This window comes from Thalassophryne amazonica, chromosome 9, assembly GCF_902500255.1.
Source record: "Thalassophryne amazonica chromosome 9, fThaAma1.1, whole genome shotgun sequence".
In the NCBI taxonomy this organism is placed as follows: Eukaryota; Metazoa; Chordata; class Actinopteri; order Batrachoidiformes; family Batrachoididae; genus Thalassophryne; species Thalassophryne amazonica.
In genome coordinates, this window is record NC_047111.1 from 81,780,404 (window position 1) to 81,799,767 (window position 19,364).

Here is a 19,364-nt window from a genome sequence, read left to right on the forward strand (position 1 = left end):
TCAGGTGACATCTAAGTTTGTCCTTGTGAATATTTAAAACGTGTACGATTACCTTTAAGTGACTTTGTTCTTTAACCGAGGGAGACTGTTTTTGCTACTACAATAAATAAAATAACTCCAACTACCTTTGTTTTAGTGTTATTTTTGGGCAAACCGACAGTAGCTACAACCTACAAACGCTTCCAAGAAGGAATCATCTGCACTTTATTTAGCTTCGGAAGTTTTTGGCCAATGGGAGAGATTGCCATACTCTTCAACCAATCGAAAGTTTGGATACTCGGCTGTTCCAGTAAGTGATGGTGGCATTGGCTTCAATGAGGAAGGCGGATCCACTGGGTTGTAAGTGGATTTGAGAGGTGCTTGAGGAAAACAAGGACGCTAGTTAGCGTTTTGTCGTTTTCGAAGGTACGGTTGTGTTTATTTAAAAGTTTTAGTGTGTTTAAGATCAATAAAGTGATCGAAATATCGTACGTGAATTGTTTTAGTCACCACATATAATGCTGACACAAAGTCAAGAGTTATTTATGTGGTGCTGATAAAGCCACCCAACTAGCTAGACTAACTAGTCACTGAAAACTAAAGTAACTCGCAATAACCGGTGTTATATCGGCGGATATTATGCGAGCCAACACAGATGGTTGACGGTGGTTGGGAATAGCAAACGACAGGTTATTCAAAGTGGAGGTAGAAAGAGTTGCTGGTTATCTAGCTAGTTAGCTTTAGCATGTCGAAGTGTGACGGTGAACATGGCCACAAAATTCCGTCTTCAGTCTTAACGTTGCTCCTTCAGTGACATCTTTAGTCAGGCTCATAGTCTGTGACAGGGTAGCACATTTACGAATAAGCGAACCTCTCTTTTCACTTAAGTTTTTCTTTCCCTCCCGTTTAGCGTTAGCATTCATATACAGCTGCTACTACTAACTACTTTTGTATTGGTTGTCATTGTTACAACAATTGACCTTTTTAATTTGCATACGAAGTAAGATCTATTTCAAAACCGTTGGTATAATCTCCTGCCAGATAGGTTAATATAGACGACAGTTATTTTGAGCTTTAATTCACCTATTTTTTGGGTAAAAAAAAAAATACGTTTGAAATATTGTGCAGCTGTTGGATTTCAGGAGGAAACCATGATCAAATAGTTGAACAAAAGTATGACATTAACCATTAATGTCACCTTTGTAGAGAATGTGTTAAGTAAATAGCTAAGAATACAGCAGATTGAGATCAACAGGTGCACACCTTTTTCTGCCCAAATTTGAAGTGAACCATTTAGGAATTTTTGTATGTATACATACATAATGCATTCTCATGATATTATCATGGGACACTTTCAAAACCACATTACTTTTATTGTAACAGAAGCTAAATATGTCAGGCAGGGTACTGTGAAAATGAAAGTTTTTTTTTTTTTTTTTTTTTTCCTTGTTCTTTTTTAGAACACCCATAAATGTAAAACTATATATCCAAGGAAACATTTATTAAATTTAAAATGGAAAATATGTACAGGTGGGAAGAAAAAACCCTGAATATTTCAAGGTTTTATCTCATGCCTTTAAAGATATGGCTCTTCAAAGATGGTAAGAAAATAGTCAATATCTGTGCCAAAAAATGTGCATTCACCCTAAGATATCCCGTAATCACTTGTGTGCAAGAGTTGCTGCAGTCTAAACAACATAAAGAATCCACATGACAATTGCAGATGAGCCTTATACCACCAAAATGTAATTTTTTTTTAATGCTTTTCATCACCTTAATAAGAGACTGCATGCATGGGGCCCTGAATACTTGCTAAAACAAATATTCCAAATCAATGTCTGCTACGTTTAACCTGCATAGAATTTAATAAGCGCAAACCGAATTTTAGACACTATATATATATATATATATATATATATATATATATATATATATATATATATATATATATATATATATATATATGTTACTTTGGAGCAAATTGTACAAACAATGCTGTAAAGGACAATAATCAGGAGGTTAAAGAGCAATCTTCACTTTACCCCAGAATGACATGCACAGGAAGCGATTGTGGCTCACAGCGATTCCCTTTGGAAAATAATGGAGAAACAACCTGTGCTTTTTGCATGTTTACATAAAACAAACATAATAACAACACCTAAAAACCCAGCTAATATATTCATGAGAGTTTTAGGCACAATATACAAAGTTTTATTTTGCAATGTTAATGCTGTTGTCCATGTGCAGCGGTTAAAGTGCAGCCTTATCAGAGCGTCTCAATGTAACTCTACGAAATTTTGCGGCATTTGAAACCTCAATAGGGCGAATGCCCCCTTTTCAGACCCTTGTGGTAGGAAAAATATTTGGAGTAGTAATCTGATATTTCAGATTTTTCGTAGTGGGCCCATAGTGCACAAAATATGTGAAAACATTGCTGAGACCTTGAACTTGGGGCCACTTGTTGATTTCAAATAGAATGACCCACAATAAATATGAATACTAATTTCCATTGTCCATTGAATAACATGATAAACATGGGTAGAACTGAGTATGAAATATGCCAACATAATTTATGATTGTAGTGTCAGCTTTTATTTATTTTAATAAGCGACAAGACAGGCTAACTTGTATGGCTTTAATTTCAGTAAATATTTTTGCAGAGTTAAATCTTCACATGGTTATTCTAGTTTTTATTAAATTATTATGGGCAGCACGGTGGCTTAGTGGTTAGCACTGTTGCCTCGCAGCAAAAGGTCATGGGATCGATCCCACCTGAGGCCGTTCTGTGTGGAGTTTGCATGTTCTACCTGTGTTTGCGTTGGTTTGCTCTGGTTTACTGCCATATTTAAAGACATGCAGGTTAGGTGAATTGGAAACTTTATAATTGTGCAGGTTTCCCTTGCAAAAGAGAGCTTGATCTCAATGGGACTAACTTTAACTACGAATGGCTGCATTGTAAAGTCATCCTCAACTGAGATCAGTAGCAAGGTCACTGAGTGTAAATGTCTCAAATGCGTTTAAGTTGAAATATCAGTGGTACGTCAGGAAAAACTTCTTATTGCAGTTTTGTAATGCCATACGAACTAGTTATTAACATTAACCTGATGGCATTTATTTGGACTCTGAGCCACTGTGGGCCAGTTGACTTATATTTCACCAGCTTGGTGGGTGAGTCATCGTATAACGTGCATGTTTTCCGATGCATCCACTGCCTGTTTGAATTGTGTTTAGAGCTCGTTGCCTTCACTGGTTTACTTTCCTGGTCAAATGCTCTTTTTCTTGTGTGTGTGTGTGTGTGTGTGGGGGGGGGGGGGGGGGGTGGGGTGGGGGGTACATGCATGTCTTTTGTTTCCAGACTGAAGTCAGTAATTTTAGAAAATGTTTCGTCCTGGTAGAATCAGGTTAAAAAGTTTAAAATTCTGGCTTTCTTGTGCTAGTGGCAGCAAAGGAGCATGTCATTTCCCATTATAATGCATATCGCTATTTATTTGTGGGATTTCAGGGTTTTGGCATGGTTTAATTTCAGGAACACTAGGGCTGGGATGATGCACATATGTCCCAATGCAATTCATGTCATGATACTTGGTGCCATTGACAGTTTGTACATGTCATTGTATATTAGAATTGTTATTCTGTCTTCTTCTTCTTTGTCTTTCGGCTGTTCCCGTTAGGGGTCGCCACAGCAGATCAATCGTTTCCATCTCACCCTGTCCTCTGTATCTTCCTCTGTCACACCAACCACCTGCATGTCCTCTCTCAGCACATCCATGAACCTCCTCTTTGACCTCCCTCTTCTCCTCCTGCCTGGTGGCTCCATCCTCAGCATCCTTCTCCCTATATACCCCGGGTCCCTCCTCTGCACATGTCCAAACCATCTCAATCTCGCCTCTCTGACTTTGTCTCCAAACCATCCCACCTGAGCTGTCCCTCTGATATGTTCATTCCTAATCTTGTCCATTCTTGTCACTCCCAAAGAGAATCTCAACATCTTCAGCTCTGCCACCTTCAGCTCTGCCTCCTGCCTTTTTGTTAGTGCCACCGTCTCTAAACCATACAACATAGCTGGTCTCACTACTGTTTTGTAAACTTTCCCCTTCACTCTTGCTGATATTCTTCGGTCACAAATCACTCCTGCCACCTTTCTCCACCCACTCCACCCTGCCTGCACTCTCTTCTTCACCTCTTTACTACACTCTCCATTACTTTGAACAGTTGACCCCAAATATTTAAACTCATCTACTTTCACCTCTTCTACTCCTTGTAACTGCACTATTCCACTGGGCTCCCTCCCATTCACACACATGTACTCAGTCTTGCTTCTACTGACTTTCATTCCCCTTCTTTCCAAAGCATATCTCCACTTCTCCAGACTAGACTCAACTTGCTCTCTACTCTCACTACAGATCACAATGTCATCTGCAAACATCATAGTCCATGGGGACTCCTGTCTGATCTCATCTGCCAACCTGTCCATCACCACTGCAAACAAGAAAGGACTCAGAGCTGATCCTTGGTGTAATCCCACTTCCACCTTGAATGAGTCTGTCATTCTGACTGCGAATCTCACTGCCGTCACACTATTCTTGTACATGTCCAGCACTACCCTAACATACTTCTCTGCCACTCCAGACTTCCTCATACAATATCACAACTCTTCGCTTGGCACCCTATCATAAGCTTTTTCTAAGTCCACAAACACACAGTGAAACTCTTTCTGTCCTTCTCTGTACTTCTCCAACAGTATTCTCAGAGCAAACATTGCATCTGTAGTGCTCTTTCTCAGCATGAAGCCATATTGCTGCTCACAGATCTTCACCTGTTTTCTAAGCCTAGCTTCTACTACTCTTTCCCATAACTTCATGCTGTGGCTGATCAGCTTTATGCCTCTGTAGTTACTGCAGCTCTGCACATCACCCTTGTTCTTGAAAATAGGAACCAGCATACTTCGTCTCCACTCCTCAGGCATCCTCTCACTTTCCAAGATTTTATTAAACAATCTGGTTAGAAACTCTACTGCCATCTCTCCTAGACATTTCCATGCCTCCACTGGAATGTCATCTGGACCAACTGTCTTTTCACTCTTCATCCTCTTCATAGCAGCCCTCACTTCTTCCTTGCTAATCTCTTGTACTTCCTGATTTACTCTCATCACATCATCCAGCCTTTTCTCTCGCTCATTTTCTTTATTCATCAGCTCTTCAAAATATTCCCTCCACCTTCTCAGCACACACTCCTCACTTGTCAGCACATTACCATGTGCATCTTTTGCCACCCTAACCTGCTGCACATCCTTTCCAGCTCTGTCCCTTTGGCTGGCCAATCGGTACAAGTCCTTTTCTCCTTCCTTACTATTCAACTTCTTGTACAGCTCGCAATATGCCTTTTCCTTTGCTTTTGCTACTTCTCTTTTCACCTTACGCCGCATCTCCTTGTACTCCTGTCTACTTTCTTCATCTCTCCGACTATCCCAAAACTTTTTCGCCAACCTCTTTCTCCTTATGCTTTCCTGGACCTCTTCATTCCACCACCAAGTCTCCTTGACTTCCTTCCACTGTCCAGATGTCATACCCAGTACTCTCCTAGCTGTCTCCCTCACCACATCTGCAGTACTTTTCCAGTTGTCCAAAATTGCTTCCCCTCCAACCAGTGCTTCTCTCACCTGCTCACTAAATTTCACATAACAGTCTTCCTCCTTCAGCTTCCACCATCTGATCCTTTGTTGAGCTCTCACTCTTCTTCTTCTTTACCTCTAAAGTCATCCTACAAACAACCATCTTATGCTGTCTAGTGACACTCTCTCCTGCCACCACCTTACAGTCTCTGATTTCTTTTAGCTTGCATCTTCTATAAAGAATGTAGTCCACCTGTGTGCACCTTCCTCCACTCTTATATGTTACCCTGTGCTCCTCCCTTTTCTTAAAGTAGGTATTTACCACAGCCATTTCCATCCTTTTTGCAAAATCAACTACCATCTGTCCTTCCCCATTCCTATCCTTGATATCATATCTACCCATTACTTCCTCATCACCTCTGTTCCCTTCACCAACATGCCCGTTGAAGTCCGCTCCTATCACCACTCTTTCATGCTTGGGCACACTCTCCACCATCTCATCTAACACACTCCAGAAATCTTCTTTCCCCTTCATCTCACAACCTACCTGTGGGGCATATGTACTGATGATATTCATCATCACCCCTTCAATTTCCAACTTCACACTCATCACCCTGTCAGACACTCACTTAACCTCCAACACACTTTTAACATACTCTTCCTTTTAAAATGACCTCAACACCATTTCTCTTCCTGTCCTCACCATGGTACAACAACTTGTACCCACCGCCGATGCTCCTGCTCTTACTTCCCTTCCACTTGGTCTCTTGCACACACAATATGTCTACCTTTCTCCTCTCCATCATATCAGTCAGCTCTCTCCCTTTACCAGTCATACTACCAACATACAAAGTCCCCACTCTCATTTCCACCCTTCTAATTTTCTTTTTCTCCCGCTGTTTGTGGCAACATTTTCCTCCTCCTCTTCGTCGTCTTCACCCAGCAGTAGCCCAATTTCCACTGGCACCCTGTTGGGCAACAGCACTGGTGGCGGACGTTGTTAACCCGGGCCGCGACCGATCCGGTATGGGAATTCGATTCTTAGTCTGCATAGTTGGGTTGGCTTGTTTTACGCCGGATGCCCTTCCTGACGCAACCCTCCTCATTTATCCGGGCTTGGGACCGGCACTCAAAATGTACTGGCTGCACAACCCATGTGGCTGAGTTAGAATTGTTATTCTGTACGTATTGTAATTTGATAATAAAATGTATAGATTGTTTTATTATTTTATTTATTCATTCTTTTTTGCAGCCACGAGAGAGCTGGTGTGATTTAAATCACTGTAAAAAAAAAAAAAAACTCAAAAGATCAACAAAAGGGTCTTTTTAGAAATCAGTACTTAAAACATCACCGAAATATGAAATCAGTTCCATTAATTAATGGTAATTAACGTTACTTGGACAAGTGATGATAGAGAATCTCAAGTCGGGAATTTCCTGTTAAGATCACAGGTGGGCTAATTAGAGGATTATCTCCAGCAGGGTCATGCTCAGTCATACATGAATGGAGGCTTTTTCTGTCACTGCTTATGATAAGAAAGAAGCCTGAAAGTTGCATATGGCTAAATAATTACCAAATAGAACTAAAATGCTTTCAAATATTGAACAATAACATTTTTATCTGAATTTCCATTCAGATAATGTGACATGTTAGTTGTAGTCACTATATTTAACCTTGTACATGTTGTATGTGCACCTTTTATGTTTTAACACGTCAATAAAGATTATAACTAATGATATTCAGGGTTCTAGCTAGCGCAAACTTGAGTTACGGCCCGTTACGCTATAATTTTGGACCGTTACGCTTATTTTGGATCGTTGCGATTTTCAATACAGCGTCTGTAATCAACCGTTTCTGCAGCTCCAGTTTGAAGCGTGAATCGAAGCAATGCTTCGATTCAATGGCTCGTGGCTCTTTGATTCGCTGCTCTTCAGAAGCGGTAAGTCCACTTCTTAACCCCTCTCAAAGCCATTAAAATATCACGAGTCGCTTTTGTGTGGATTAAAGTCACTAACTGGGACTCTTGTGTTGTTGCAGTCGAGAAACGAGAATCATCCTCCGTTCCGTGCTTCAAACCAGGGATGAGATTTTTCCACGGATCCACGGATTTCTGCGGATTTGACAGTCCCTGGGGTCGATTTTGTGAAACGTCCAAATCTGTTGAGAAAATTTTGGGGGGGGGGGGAATGCAAAAAAAATTAATGCCAGGAGTACCTTTGTTTAATAAAATTGTCGTCTATTCAGAACACTAAGTGGTCTTTGTTTATCGCCGACGCAGCAAGTTCAATCAGTCCGTCAGTCAGCCGAACGCGGAAGTAACGCTGTGCTGATCAGTGACCAGTATGAAGTAGTAATAATAATAATAATAATACATTTTATTTATAATGCACTTTACATTTGACACCAAATCCCAGAGTGCTAACACCAAATCCCAAAGTGCTACCGCACCATAAGGCGCACCTAAAAGCCTTAAATTTTCACAAAAATCGGCCGTGCGTCCTATAATCCGGTGCGCCTTATGTGCGCACTGAATTCCAAAATCTGTAAAAAACGACAGACGTTGTCTTTGACCGTCGGAATATCGGACCATTTCCCGCTGACACAGGGACGTAATACGTAAAGTACGTGCGCTGGCAGCGTAGAATACGTACCCTGGCAGCGATAAACCAATCGGAGAACATTACGTAATACGTAAAGTACGTACGCTGGTAGCGTAGAGTACGTATGATGCCAGCGATAAACCAATCAGAGAAGAGTCCGTGAGTCCGTGGTACGTACACTTACCTCCGCCACTCCTCTGGTAGTTACCGTATACTACAGGTATCCTGCAAAACATTTGTTTGTCTAAGGACCCCTGAAAATGGCACCAGCGAAGAGACATGCTTACGAGGCACAATTCAAACTGCAGGCTATCAGTTACGCTGTTGTTCATAGGAATAGAGCAGCTGCGAGAGAATTCAAGATAAATGAATCTATGGTACGTAAGTGGAGGAAACAAGAAAATGAGCTGCGCCAAGTTAAAAAGACCACACGGAGTTTCCGCGGAAACAAAGCGAGGTTGGCACAGCTAGAAGACCAACTCGAGCAATGGGTCATTGAACAAAGAACAGCCGGGAGAAGCGTCTCTACAGTCACCATTCGGCTGAAGTCAAAAACGATAGCGATGATGAGAGGGAAGATGAGCGGGAACCTGGCATGTTTGATGGCGAAATTGCCCAGCTGTTCAATTCAGACAAAGAAGATGAGGACTTCGATGGATTTGTGACAGAACCATAATAAAAAATAATGTGATTACCATATTGTTAAATACCGGTAGTTCAGGGTTGTTAAAAAGTTCAAATAAACTCACTGTTTTGCTTCTTCACTTTTTTTTTCTTTTTTCTTGTAGACTATATGTTTTAGCGTGCGCCTTTTGTAAGGGTTAAGTACCCGCTAATTGAGGCCGCGCCTTATAATCCGGTGCGCCTTATGGTGCAGAAAATACGGTAGGTGCGCAATGAGCATGTAGTGTAAGGGAGGTAACTGTGTAGTCTTTCAGCTTCCAATATTCGGTAGTTTTCCCTCCAACAAATCATAAAAACCGAGACGATATCGAAGCGCAGTCGAAGCTATTACTTTTACACACGTTTTCATTGGTTATTACAAAGCTTATGACCAATCAGCGCAAAGGTTATATATGCGTTTCTCCCGCCCTTTCTTCCGTGTTGCGCACACAGACACACACACACAGTCAGTGGATTATGTAAACAGACATTTTGATGTTATTGTAGTGTGCTAGAACATTGTAATTATATATACATGTATGTGTGTGTATATTATATACATGTATACACGTGATGACAGTGTTATAGGTGGAGATCACATGACTTAATATAAATCTTATATGGTCTGACAGTTCAATGGACATAGAACTTTGGATTATACATGTACATGTATTTGAGGATATACATGTACATGTATGTTTGTTGACAAGTGTGCCATGCTGAAAGTGGAGAATGCTGAAAATCAATTAAGTCTAGTTATGAAAAAATATTTTGGTCACAAAAATACACATGTACAGTAGATGGTCTTTGTAAGGGTTTACAGTTTGAATTATAGGTATGAACACCTGGCATTTATAGTAGTTTTTAATATTTTAGTGCAATTTACATGTTTTAAAACAGCAAAAATGCTTTGGCTTTAGGGGGACTTCATCACCCTGACCCCCTGGCCAGGGCTCTGCCCTGGACCCACCGGGGCCTGCGGCCCCTGGACCCTGGCTTATTTTCCTCTGAAAATCGAATTTGCCAATCTCATCCCTGTCAAACGCTGCACCGCTCTCTGCTGAGACAGAGTCCGCTCGGAATTAATAACTTCAAAACAAATCACCACTTTAAATAAAATGACACCTCTTACAAACGTTGCAATACAGACAATAAACTACAATCAACTAAAGCATTTTTTCCTCCCAAAATGAGACGTCCTGCATTCTTTATAAACCTGACCTGCAGTGCAGCTGCAAGACCTCAGCTCAGATATGGAAAGACATCCATGCCAATAATAATGTCTAAAAGGAAATGCTTTTGACAAAAACTAACATTTTATTTCTGTTTATGTCTAGAGATCAAGGATCAACCATGTAGAGTTTATTATGTCCATAGTTTAAGGATCCAGTAACCAATTTCATATTTATTTACTTTAAGACTCAATAAAATGTTCAATTTCAACTTAATCAGTTTATAAAGCACCAAATTACAACAAAAGCCGTCTCAAGGTGCTTCACACAGAACAGTTCAACAAATTAAAATAAATAAATAAATAAAAATTCAAATACCTAATTACAAACAGAAGTGAAAGAATAAAACATAAAATAAAAACTACTCATAAGAAAGAGAATAAAAATAGGCTTTAAGTCTTGACTTTAAAATGTCACGGACTCTGACTGCCTGACTGAGGGCCATGTACTGGCTAACCCAGAATGAGATCGCCCACTCAACAAACTTCCCCAGCCTTCTGGACATGATGAAGGGACTTAGGCTGTCGTACCTGGCTTTTCCCTTTGGCTACCCCTAGAATGGCCAATTTTTAGCTTACATTTTCAAAAGCTTCCCCCCTTCCGCACCATGTCCCCCCCGCCCCCCGACATTACCACTACACTAAAATTTTATCATAGCTAGAACTCTATTATTTGTATGATCTCATTTAGAAGAGTGAAAAAAAGCAAACATGAAAAAAGTTGATTTAAATTGTAAACATCTAGAGGCTTTGTCACGTATCAATTTTACATAAACACTGCACATCATATTTTTAAGTTTGTTCCCCCCAAGGAGAACCATACGCATATTTGGTAATTAAATAATTCAAACACTTTTTGAAAGCTGCCTCCTGCCAGTGTATCTGTAACCCCAGACTTGGCTGAATGAAAGTGGTAAAAATAGTGGGGTTTGCAATGTCTCCTTAATTAGTATATCACCATGTCTGTTATGGAGCATCATGCCAGGAGCTCTCTTTGCTGTGGTGGATTAATTATTTTTATGCTTAAAGTGAAAATTGGTCACCATGTTGTGTCTTCACCACTGAAGTGGAACAGCCATTCAAGGGTGTCATTGCCATGGCTGCTCAGCCTCTGCACTTCAGTACACCACACGTTGCGCTCAAAAACGGGCTGCTTATCTCAACTTATCAACATGCAAGTAAAGACTTGCACACATTCTGGGTGCCACTCCTTTGTACCACTCCTTTAAATATTCATTAGTGCTCAGTTTGATCTCAGGAAACTTCTTGTGGTCTGTCATTTTATTTTATTTTTTGTCATGTCTGTTTGAAACTGTGGTGACATCACGTAATACTCAGATTGGGCCAAGAATTCATCGCACTGTCTGCTAAATTAAAGTAGTACTGCATGGTCACCTCATTTCAACCAGCAACTGAATTTGAATTCTATTGATTCTGGACTTTACAAATGAAAATAAATAACAGTGGTTCCCATATCATAAAATTAAATATCAAGACATCGTGATGTTGTATGTGTTTTATCCACCCCAAATGACCCTACACATGCACGCACATTTAAAAAGGGAAGAGTTGTTCTGTAACAGGCAAGAACCACTTGTCACTCTTGTGGTGTCTGGTCTGAGGGAGAGGCAGATGGAAGTAAAAAAGATAAAATTGTCCTCAATCAGTTTGAGGAGGGGAAATATTGTCAGTCCACTGTTGAAATAAAATTGGTGGGGGGGGGGGCAACAAGGAGCTCCTTTGTGCGCATGTTAAAACCGCTGTGTTGAAGTAGTCAGGTGAGGACTTACCGCTGACCAAAGGAACAGGAGCACAATGACTCTTGGGGAAATTGTCACTAACTAATTTATTGTTATTTGTCATTATTATATGCTGGTTCTTGTATTGATCTTGTTTGACTGATAGTGAATGGTGTTAAAATGCAGAGAAATGCCATTTAGCACTATAAGAGGAAATATGACTCATGGAAGGACATTATGCCCTTCCTGATGGCCTGGTACTATTTTTGAGGTGTTCTGGGCCAGCATGGGCCTCAACATTTTCTATGTTACTAGCCCGTTTGGGCATGATAAATGTGAATAGCAGCAGCTTAAGTTCTCATCTTTGCAGGCTGAAAATTAAACTCGAGCACCATGCTTGTAGAGTGCAAACCTCCGCCAGCACTAGTTTCCAATTCCAGAAATTTTTACCGTGGAAAAATTTTTCAAGGTCAAAGTCCTGTTAGAAGTGGCTTTTCATAAGCTAAAATATGATACAAAATATGGATCAAAATTTTCAATATTAAATTCAAATGTCCATCAGATCTGGATCAAACTTTGTCAGGCAATAGTGAGTGCCCGTCTGCAGCACCTCACTTTCAAATAGGAGAGTGATTGGGGCATGTTTGATTAAGATATAATGTAAAATATGCATTAAATAGGGTTTTCATTGTTAAATTTAAGTAACCACAAAATTGGTAGTCTGGATCAAACTTTGTTGGTCGATAAAGGATACCATCCTACGTAATGCTCTCAAATGTGAAAGTAATTTAACCTTTTTTGACAGAGTTATGAATTTTTGAAAATTTGTTCAATGTTCAAGGATAGGGATCTTTCCAGTTTTCCAAGATTTTTCATTTTGACCTATTGCCGATCAGGGTATGAATCCTCTGTAAACATTTCCTAAAGTTCTATAAAAAAATCGTGGGTTACAGGCTGTTCACAAACAAACAGTTGGCAGAGGTAATTATCTTTGTTGTGAAATGCTTATGTACGATCAGTGGATGTCCACGTTTGACTTTCGCTTGACGTTGTTAGATACTTCTCTTATCTATCCCTTCAGGTTTAATAACGTTATGTTGTTTTCAGCACCACTTGGCACAAATATTGAATTATGTTATGAAATGTGAAGAAAACGTGAAAGGAAAAATAGTTTTCTGTCTTTTTTTTATTTATTCATGTAGTGGGGAAAAAAATCTTACATTTTTAGGTAAGGGTCGGTAACTTTGAATTGTTACTGCCCTTGTTGGCCAGTGGGTAAAAAGTTAATGTCAACCCCTGAATGAAGTTTGCCTGTTGTGGGTGGTTGTGAATAAAAAGCAGTGTAGGCAGCACATGTTGAAGGCAACCAGAGGGACACACTCACTTCATGGATATTTGGTGCCACCTACTATTGACAATGTATATGATATGCAAAATTAACCCCCAGTATATTTTCAAGCCAAAAAAAAAAAAAATCCAGTCTTAGGGCTAATACAGTATTCTATTCTTCTTTAGACAAAAACTTTATTACAAATGTCATATATTGTGCTGACTGTAAAACTGGAATTTCAAGTGTTGAAAGGAAAAAGTTTCATACATTACAGGCAGTGTTTAAGTTTAATTAGCTTATAATGCGCCAAATCACAGCAAAAGCCATTTCAAGGCACCTTACATAAAACAAGTCAACATAAAATTGAATAAATAATTAAAAATGAATTAAAAAAATCAAATACATAAATAAAAAGAGAAGTAAAAATAAAACAAATAAAAATAAAAACTATTCATAACAAAGAGAATAAAAATAGGTTTTGAGTCTTGACTTAAAAATGTCCACGGATTCAGACTGCCTCACGGTCGCAGGAAGACTGTTCCACAGGGTGGGTCCACGATACAAAAAGGCTCTTTGACCTGCTGACTTCTTCTTCACCCTGGGAACACGGAGAAGTCCCGCATCCTGCGACCGCAAAGCCTGGGCCGGCACGTAGAGTTCCACCAGATCAGCCAGATAAGATGGCGCCAGTCCATGAACAACCTTATAAGTCAATAACAAAACCTTAAAATATGCTCTCACAGAGACAGGGAGCCAGTGCAAGGATGCCAAAATGGGTGTGATATGTTCAGACTTTCTGCTACATGTCAGAAGTCTGGCGGCAGCGTTCTGAACCAGCTGAAGACCCCTAATGCTGGACTGTGGTAACCCTGAAAATAGAACATTACAATAATCTAGTCTAGAAGAAACAAAAGCATGAATCAGGGTCTCAGCATCAGCCATAGACAGGATGGGGCGGATCCTCGCTATATTTCTCAGATGGAAAAAAGCAGTCCTAGTAACATCCCTGATGTGGAGGTCAAAAGACAACGTGGGATCAAAAATTACCCCGAGGTTCCTCATTTTGTCCGTATGATGTATGACACACAAACCCAGGCTGAGCGCCAGCTGGTTAAACTGATGCCGATGTCTCACTGGACCAAGAACCATCATTTCAGTCTTATCAAAGTTTAAAAGTAGGAAGTTACTAGACATCCAACTTCTCACTGATAGAAGACAGTCCTCCAGGGATTTTATGGGAGTGAGATTTCCCGCAGTTATCGGCATGTACAACTGAGTATCATCAGCATAACAATGAAAGGCAATCCCAAAACTCTGCAGTATACGCCCAAGGGGTGCCACATACAGGGAAAAAAGCAAGGGGCCTAAAACAGATCCCTGTGGAATCCTAAATCTCATGTCAGCAAGGTCAGAGGTAGTGCCATTATACAAGATACATTGAGAACGACTGGGCAGATATGACGTCAACCAGGCAAGGGCACTTCCAGTAATCCCAAAAAAATTCTCCAACCTATCGAGCAAAATATGATGATCCACGGTATCAAACACAGCACTGAGATCTAACAACACCAAAACCGTAGTGGTGTCTGAGTCCATTGCTTGCAGAAGATCATTCACTACTTTAGTGAGCACTGTCTCTGTGGAGTGATATTTCCTAAAAGCAGACTGCAGCGGCTCAAAAAGATCATTCTCAGTGAGGTGGTATACGAGCTGCCGTGAAACCACCTTTTCTAAAATTTTGGAACAGAATAATAGATTTGATATCGGCCTGTAATTTTTCAATACGCTAGGGTCCAGATTAGCTTTCTTAAGTAATGGTTTAATCACTGCTGATTTAAAACATTTCGGAACAGATCCAGAGGTTAATGACAGATTAATAATTTCCAGCACAGTCGGCCCAAGAGTGGGCCACAAGTCCTTAAACTATTTTGTTGGTATGGGATCAAATAAACAGGTTGTGCTTTTTGTAGACGAAACAAGTTTCGTCAGCACACCCAATGAAATACTATTAAATTCTGTCAATCTAGGTAACACCTCAATGGTAGCGCCCACTTCCATAGCAGGTTTTAATGGCTGGGCCGAGGCATGCTGAGATATGCTCAGCCTAATGTTTTCTATTTTCTTCTCAAAATAATCCAAGAAATCCTGTGCTGAAAAGGGAGAACGACTAACAGGTGGCTGCCTGTGAATAAGAAATGCGACCGTGTCAAACAAAAACTTTGAGTTATGTTTGTTTTTACTGATCAAATCAGAGTGATAGGTCCGGTTCGTGGCCAGTAATGCATGCTTATAATCTAAAATAGCATCCCGCCACACAAGGCGGAACACCTCTAATTTTGAACAACGCCATTTCCGTTCCAAACCTCAAGTGTCTTGCGGTTTCTTTGTTGATACTTATAAAGTTTTACTTTGTGTAATGGCTTGTTGTAAATAATAACTTATTTCTGATTTAGGTGTGGTTTCAGCAAGGGTATGGAGCACCCTATTCACAGAGGGGAGGCAGTGTCCATTGGACTGCATGACAGGTACTGTTTGCTGTCATTCTATTTTTTGTACATTTTTATTTGTTAGTTTGCACAATATATCTCACAAAGTCTGACAAGTTCAGCAGCCATTACCACCAACTACCATCAATGATGTAACATTTGAGTGCAACTTTTAAGACAGTTTTATTATTTTTGTATGCAGCGCTTTTTTTCTTTAATAAAATTTATTTCTTAGCAGTTGTGATGCATAAATGTACATAAATGCATAAATGTCTTTTTATCTTTCTTTTTATGTTTTCATGTGGATTGAATGTTAAACATTCTCCCTTTTTTGAGTCAGGGTCACCATAGCAGATCTGAGATGGATTTGCAAGTTGATTTGGCACAAGTTTTACACTGGATGCCCTTACTGATGCAGCCCCACATTACATATAGATTGGCCACAAGTGATTTTAAACCGGGAACCCTCTGCTCTGAAAACAAGTGTACTAACCGCTTGGCCACCATGCTGCTCGAAAGGTTATGTGCTCTTACAGAGAAGTGGTTCTGTTTAGATGAAAAGCCTTATTATTAGCTTTTTTTTTCTGACATCTGTTCATGATGGTGCACATTCTTGTTTGTGTCCTTTAGGACATATTGGACTGTTACACAGGGAACAACTCTATCTGTGGAACTGATGGTTTAGATTCCTGCCTCTGAAATAGCACAACAAGCCTGAGAAGACAGGAGGTGTATTTGATGGAAATTAAGAGAGGAATTTCTATTTCTTTTCCTTGTTTTCCCTTTCACTCCTTTCATTAGCTGTTCCAGTGCTGTAATCACAAGTCTTTTAACAAGGTGGCACTGTTGCTTAGCTACTGGGCTGTTCATGAACCCTGGAAGGGTGATGAGAAGGGAGGGCATCTTTCCCCTCCTACTGCGAGACAACTGTGAATGCAGCAGGGCAAGTACTCACGGTGGATATAATCTATTGGCTTCTCGATGCTGCTGCTAAAGTCACAACCCTGTCTGTAGCCCACTCCGCATCAGCCAGTGGATTTCTCTTGCTGCTGCCGCTGCCCTCCCTCCCTCTTAAATGGTGTGGGCAGAGTGGGATGGAAGACTGCATTGGAAATCTTTTCATGGAAATGGTCTTTGCTGTTGGTATTGCCCTAGCACCATTCTGGTGACTACAACATGCCGTTGAAATGGAAAAGCGGTTCTCCTGTCAGCTGGAAATTCCCAGTGCCCGTTCTTAAGGCATCCAGGTCCTCACCGCTTTCACCTGCATACATGTGAGTATGAGTTAAATGGCATTCCTGTTAACACCAGTATGGCATATGGAGGTGGATTAGTTTTTGTTTGGGGTTTTTTAATAGATTGTAGAGCACCATGATTTTTCAGAGGAACCTTCGTTAGACGGCATGTGATTGATTGGTTGTCGTACTGTGTCAGGAGATTTGCCTTGTCCAGCGTGTGTTTTATGGCTGCCTGGCAGACTGCTTTGCCTTTGGGGGGAAAAGGCTCATTTAGCTGTTCGTCTGGACATGGTGAGCACCACATGTCGACTCTTGCCCTCTCCCTGTGGCTATGTTGATTTAGGAACAGGGACTCAGCAGCTTGGGAGGAGCCTGGCTTTGTCAGGATGTCTGGTGTGCCCTGGTTTAGAAGCTATTGTCATCTGCTACTGTTCAGGAAGGGGGGGGAGGGTAGAATTTAAAAGGTTCTCACACACCGGCTCTCACCATCTTGTCCTTTTTTCTTTTAACCTTTTCTGTGCTTTCCTTAAACAGCCTTGGAATCTGACATTTCAGCAATAACAGAGATTTGGCATTGAGAGTGAAAACCAAAATCCTGATATACTTTTCAAGGCAAGCTAGGCTAAGTGATTGCTTTTAATTTCAAAAAGCTACCAAACCTTCAGTTGTTTTGTTGTGGGTTTTTTTTAAGTTTAATTTAGGCAGTTTATTTTGTTCTGTTAGTTTAGCAGAACCTTATGATATATATATATATATATATATATATATATATATATATATATATATATATATATATATAAATTACATTGTTGTTTTCCCTGGGTCAAAATTGACTCTGAAATTATTTTTTAGAAATTAATTTAACAAGTGTAGTTTAATCAAGTTATGAGCAGGTGTGTGCCTCCCCCCTCCCCAGCACACACACACAACACACAGCAACCAAAAAACACCCTGATTTAATTCTTGCACAGTAAACGCACCAGCAGTTAGAAGGTTAAGGGCTTTGCTGAAGGGCACATACAACAAAGGAGGACAAGAGGTCTTTTTACTTCCTCAGGCAGATTGTATCCTTCTGAAGTGCAGATCAAACTGATGACCTTAGTAGTTTTATTTCTGGTGCCAGTGCTGTGGCATTAGATGGTCTACAGCTAATGGAATAATGTGAATTGTGGGCTGAAATAAAGCATTTTAGTGTTAATCCTCTGAGCCCTCAGCAGTTTCTGAGCATTTTTAGCTGCAGTCACATTTTTACTCACCGTGGCTGCATTTTTCAGATCACCTCAATGTCCTGTTTCTTTATATGGATACAGCACAGTCATGGCTGTAATTGGGTATATAACTCAGAGATGTCTTTTGCGCAGTGTATTACACTGTCAAATCACAAAGAAGAAATGTCTCAAGTTGAATTTCATTAACTATATTTTTTACAAAAATTGGAAAAAGAATCTACATATAAAACAGTTTCTGAAGTGTTCACAAGTTTGACCACTTTTTTGGGGCGGGGGGGGGGGGGGGTGTAAATATGTGAATAAGCATGTTTCTTTATCTGTGCTATTTTCCCTCTAACCATAACTTTCTATTCTTTTCATACTCTGTTCTGTTCTTCAACATGAAAATCAGTTAATGATTCACTGAATTTTATTCATGAGACTGTTTCTCTCTTTTGAGTCATTCACAACTTCACAGCTATGCTGAAGAGTACTGAGTCTGGAAGAGAACAAACTTTTTTTGTTGAACTTTATAAGACATTTGGAATTGAGAAACTTAAAAATCCTTTATTAACCATTTCTGGTAAGTGGTGACATTTGGGGAGTTTTTTTTAATTATTTATTTTTAACGGAAAACATGTCTTTCAAACCTGCTGGTTGGTTGGAGAGTTCAAGGTAATGTCTGAATAAATACTAAAACAAAATGGTTATTAATGAACTATTGTGTAACTGTCTTCCAGAACCTCAAGATCACAACTCAAAAGTTGATGGAGTTGGAGGCATCAGACAGAAATGTAGCATCATCAACTTTTAAGAGAACACTCATCACCATGACCTAAAAGGCTGTCAACCAGAGAGGAAGCAATTAATCCAAAATTGACATTAAAAGCAAACCTTGGCTGTTGACTTGGTTGTAAATTATTTCGTGGCTGACAGCTTTTCAATCCATAGCAGTGGAGTCCTCTCTTATTGGTGCATGATGTCACATTTCTGTCTGATGCCTTACACTCTTTCCATATTTTATTGTGATCCTCATGTTCTGTTGGACCTTTAGATCAAAAGTTTAATACCTGTGTATAGTTATGCCTTATTCAGTAACAATGTAATTTCTGTGTAGGGTTTATACAACCCCAATTCCAGTGAATTCATTGGAATTGGGGTTGTATATATAATATAAATAAATCACGCCTAAATAGATCCTTGTCATTTGATTGATGTTTGTATGTCACGTGACATGGATCATTCTCCCATTTGCCATTGTGTTCCATTTACCATTCA

At 40.0% G+C, this 19,364-nt stretch overlaps 1 protein-coding gene across 2 annotated transcripts in view; it reads left to right on the plus strand.

The window, feature by feature from the left end:
* The first annotated feature begins 312 nt into the window (after positions 1 to 312).
* klhl13 (kelch-like family member 13) overlaps positions 313 to 19,364 on the plus strand; it is a 76,965-nt gene continuing 57,913 nt past the window's right edge. Inside the window, exons 1-2 of one of the 2 annotated variants that reach the window (XM_034178554.1) lie at positions 313 to 405; positions 15,608 to 15,679. In XM_034178554.1, coding sequence (XP_034034445.1) covers positions 15,627 to 15,679 — 53 coding nt within the window. In that variant the 5' untranslated portion in view covers positions 313 to 405; positions 15,608 to 15,626. Of the gene's footprint in view, positions 406 to 15,607; positions 15,680 to 16,816; positions 16,915 to 19,364 lie in introns of those variants that run through there. The other variant, XM_034178553.1, reaches the window with a different exon arrangement.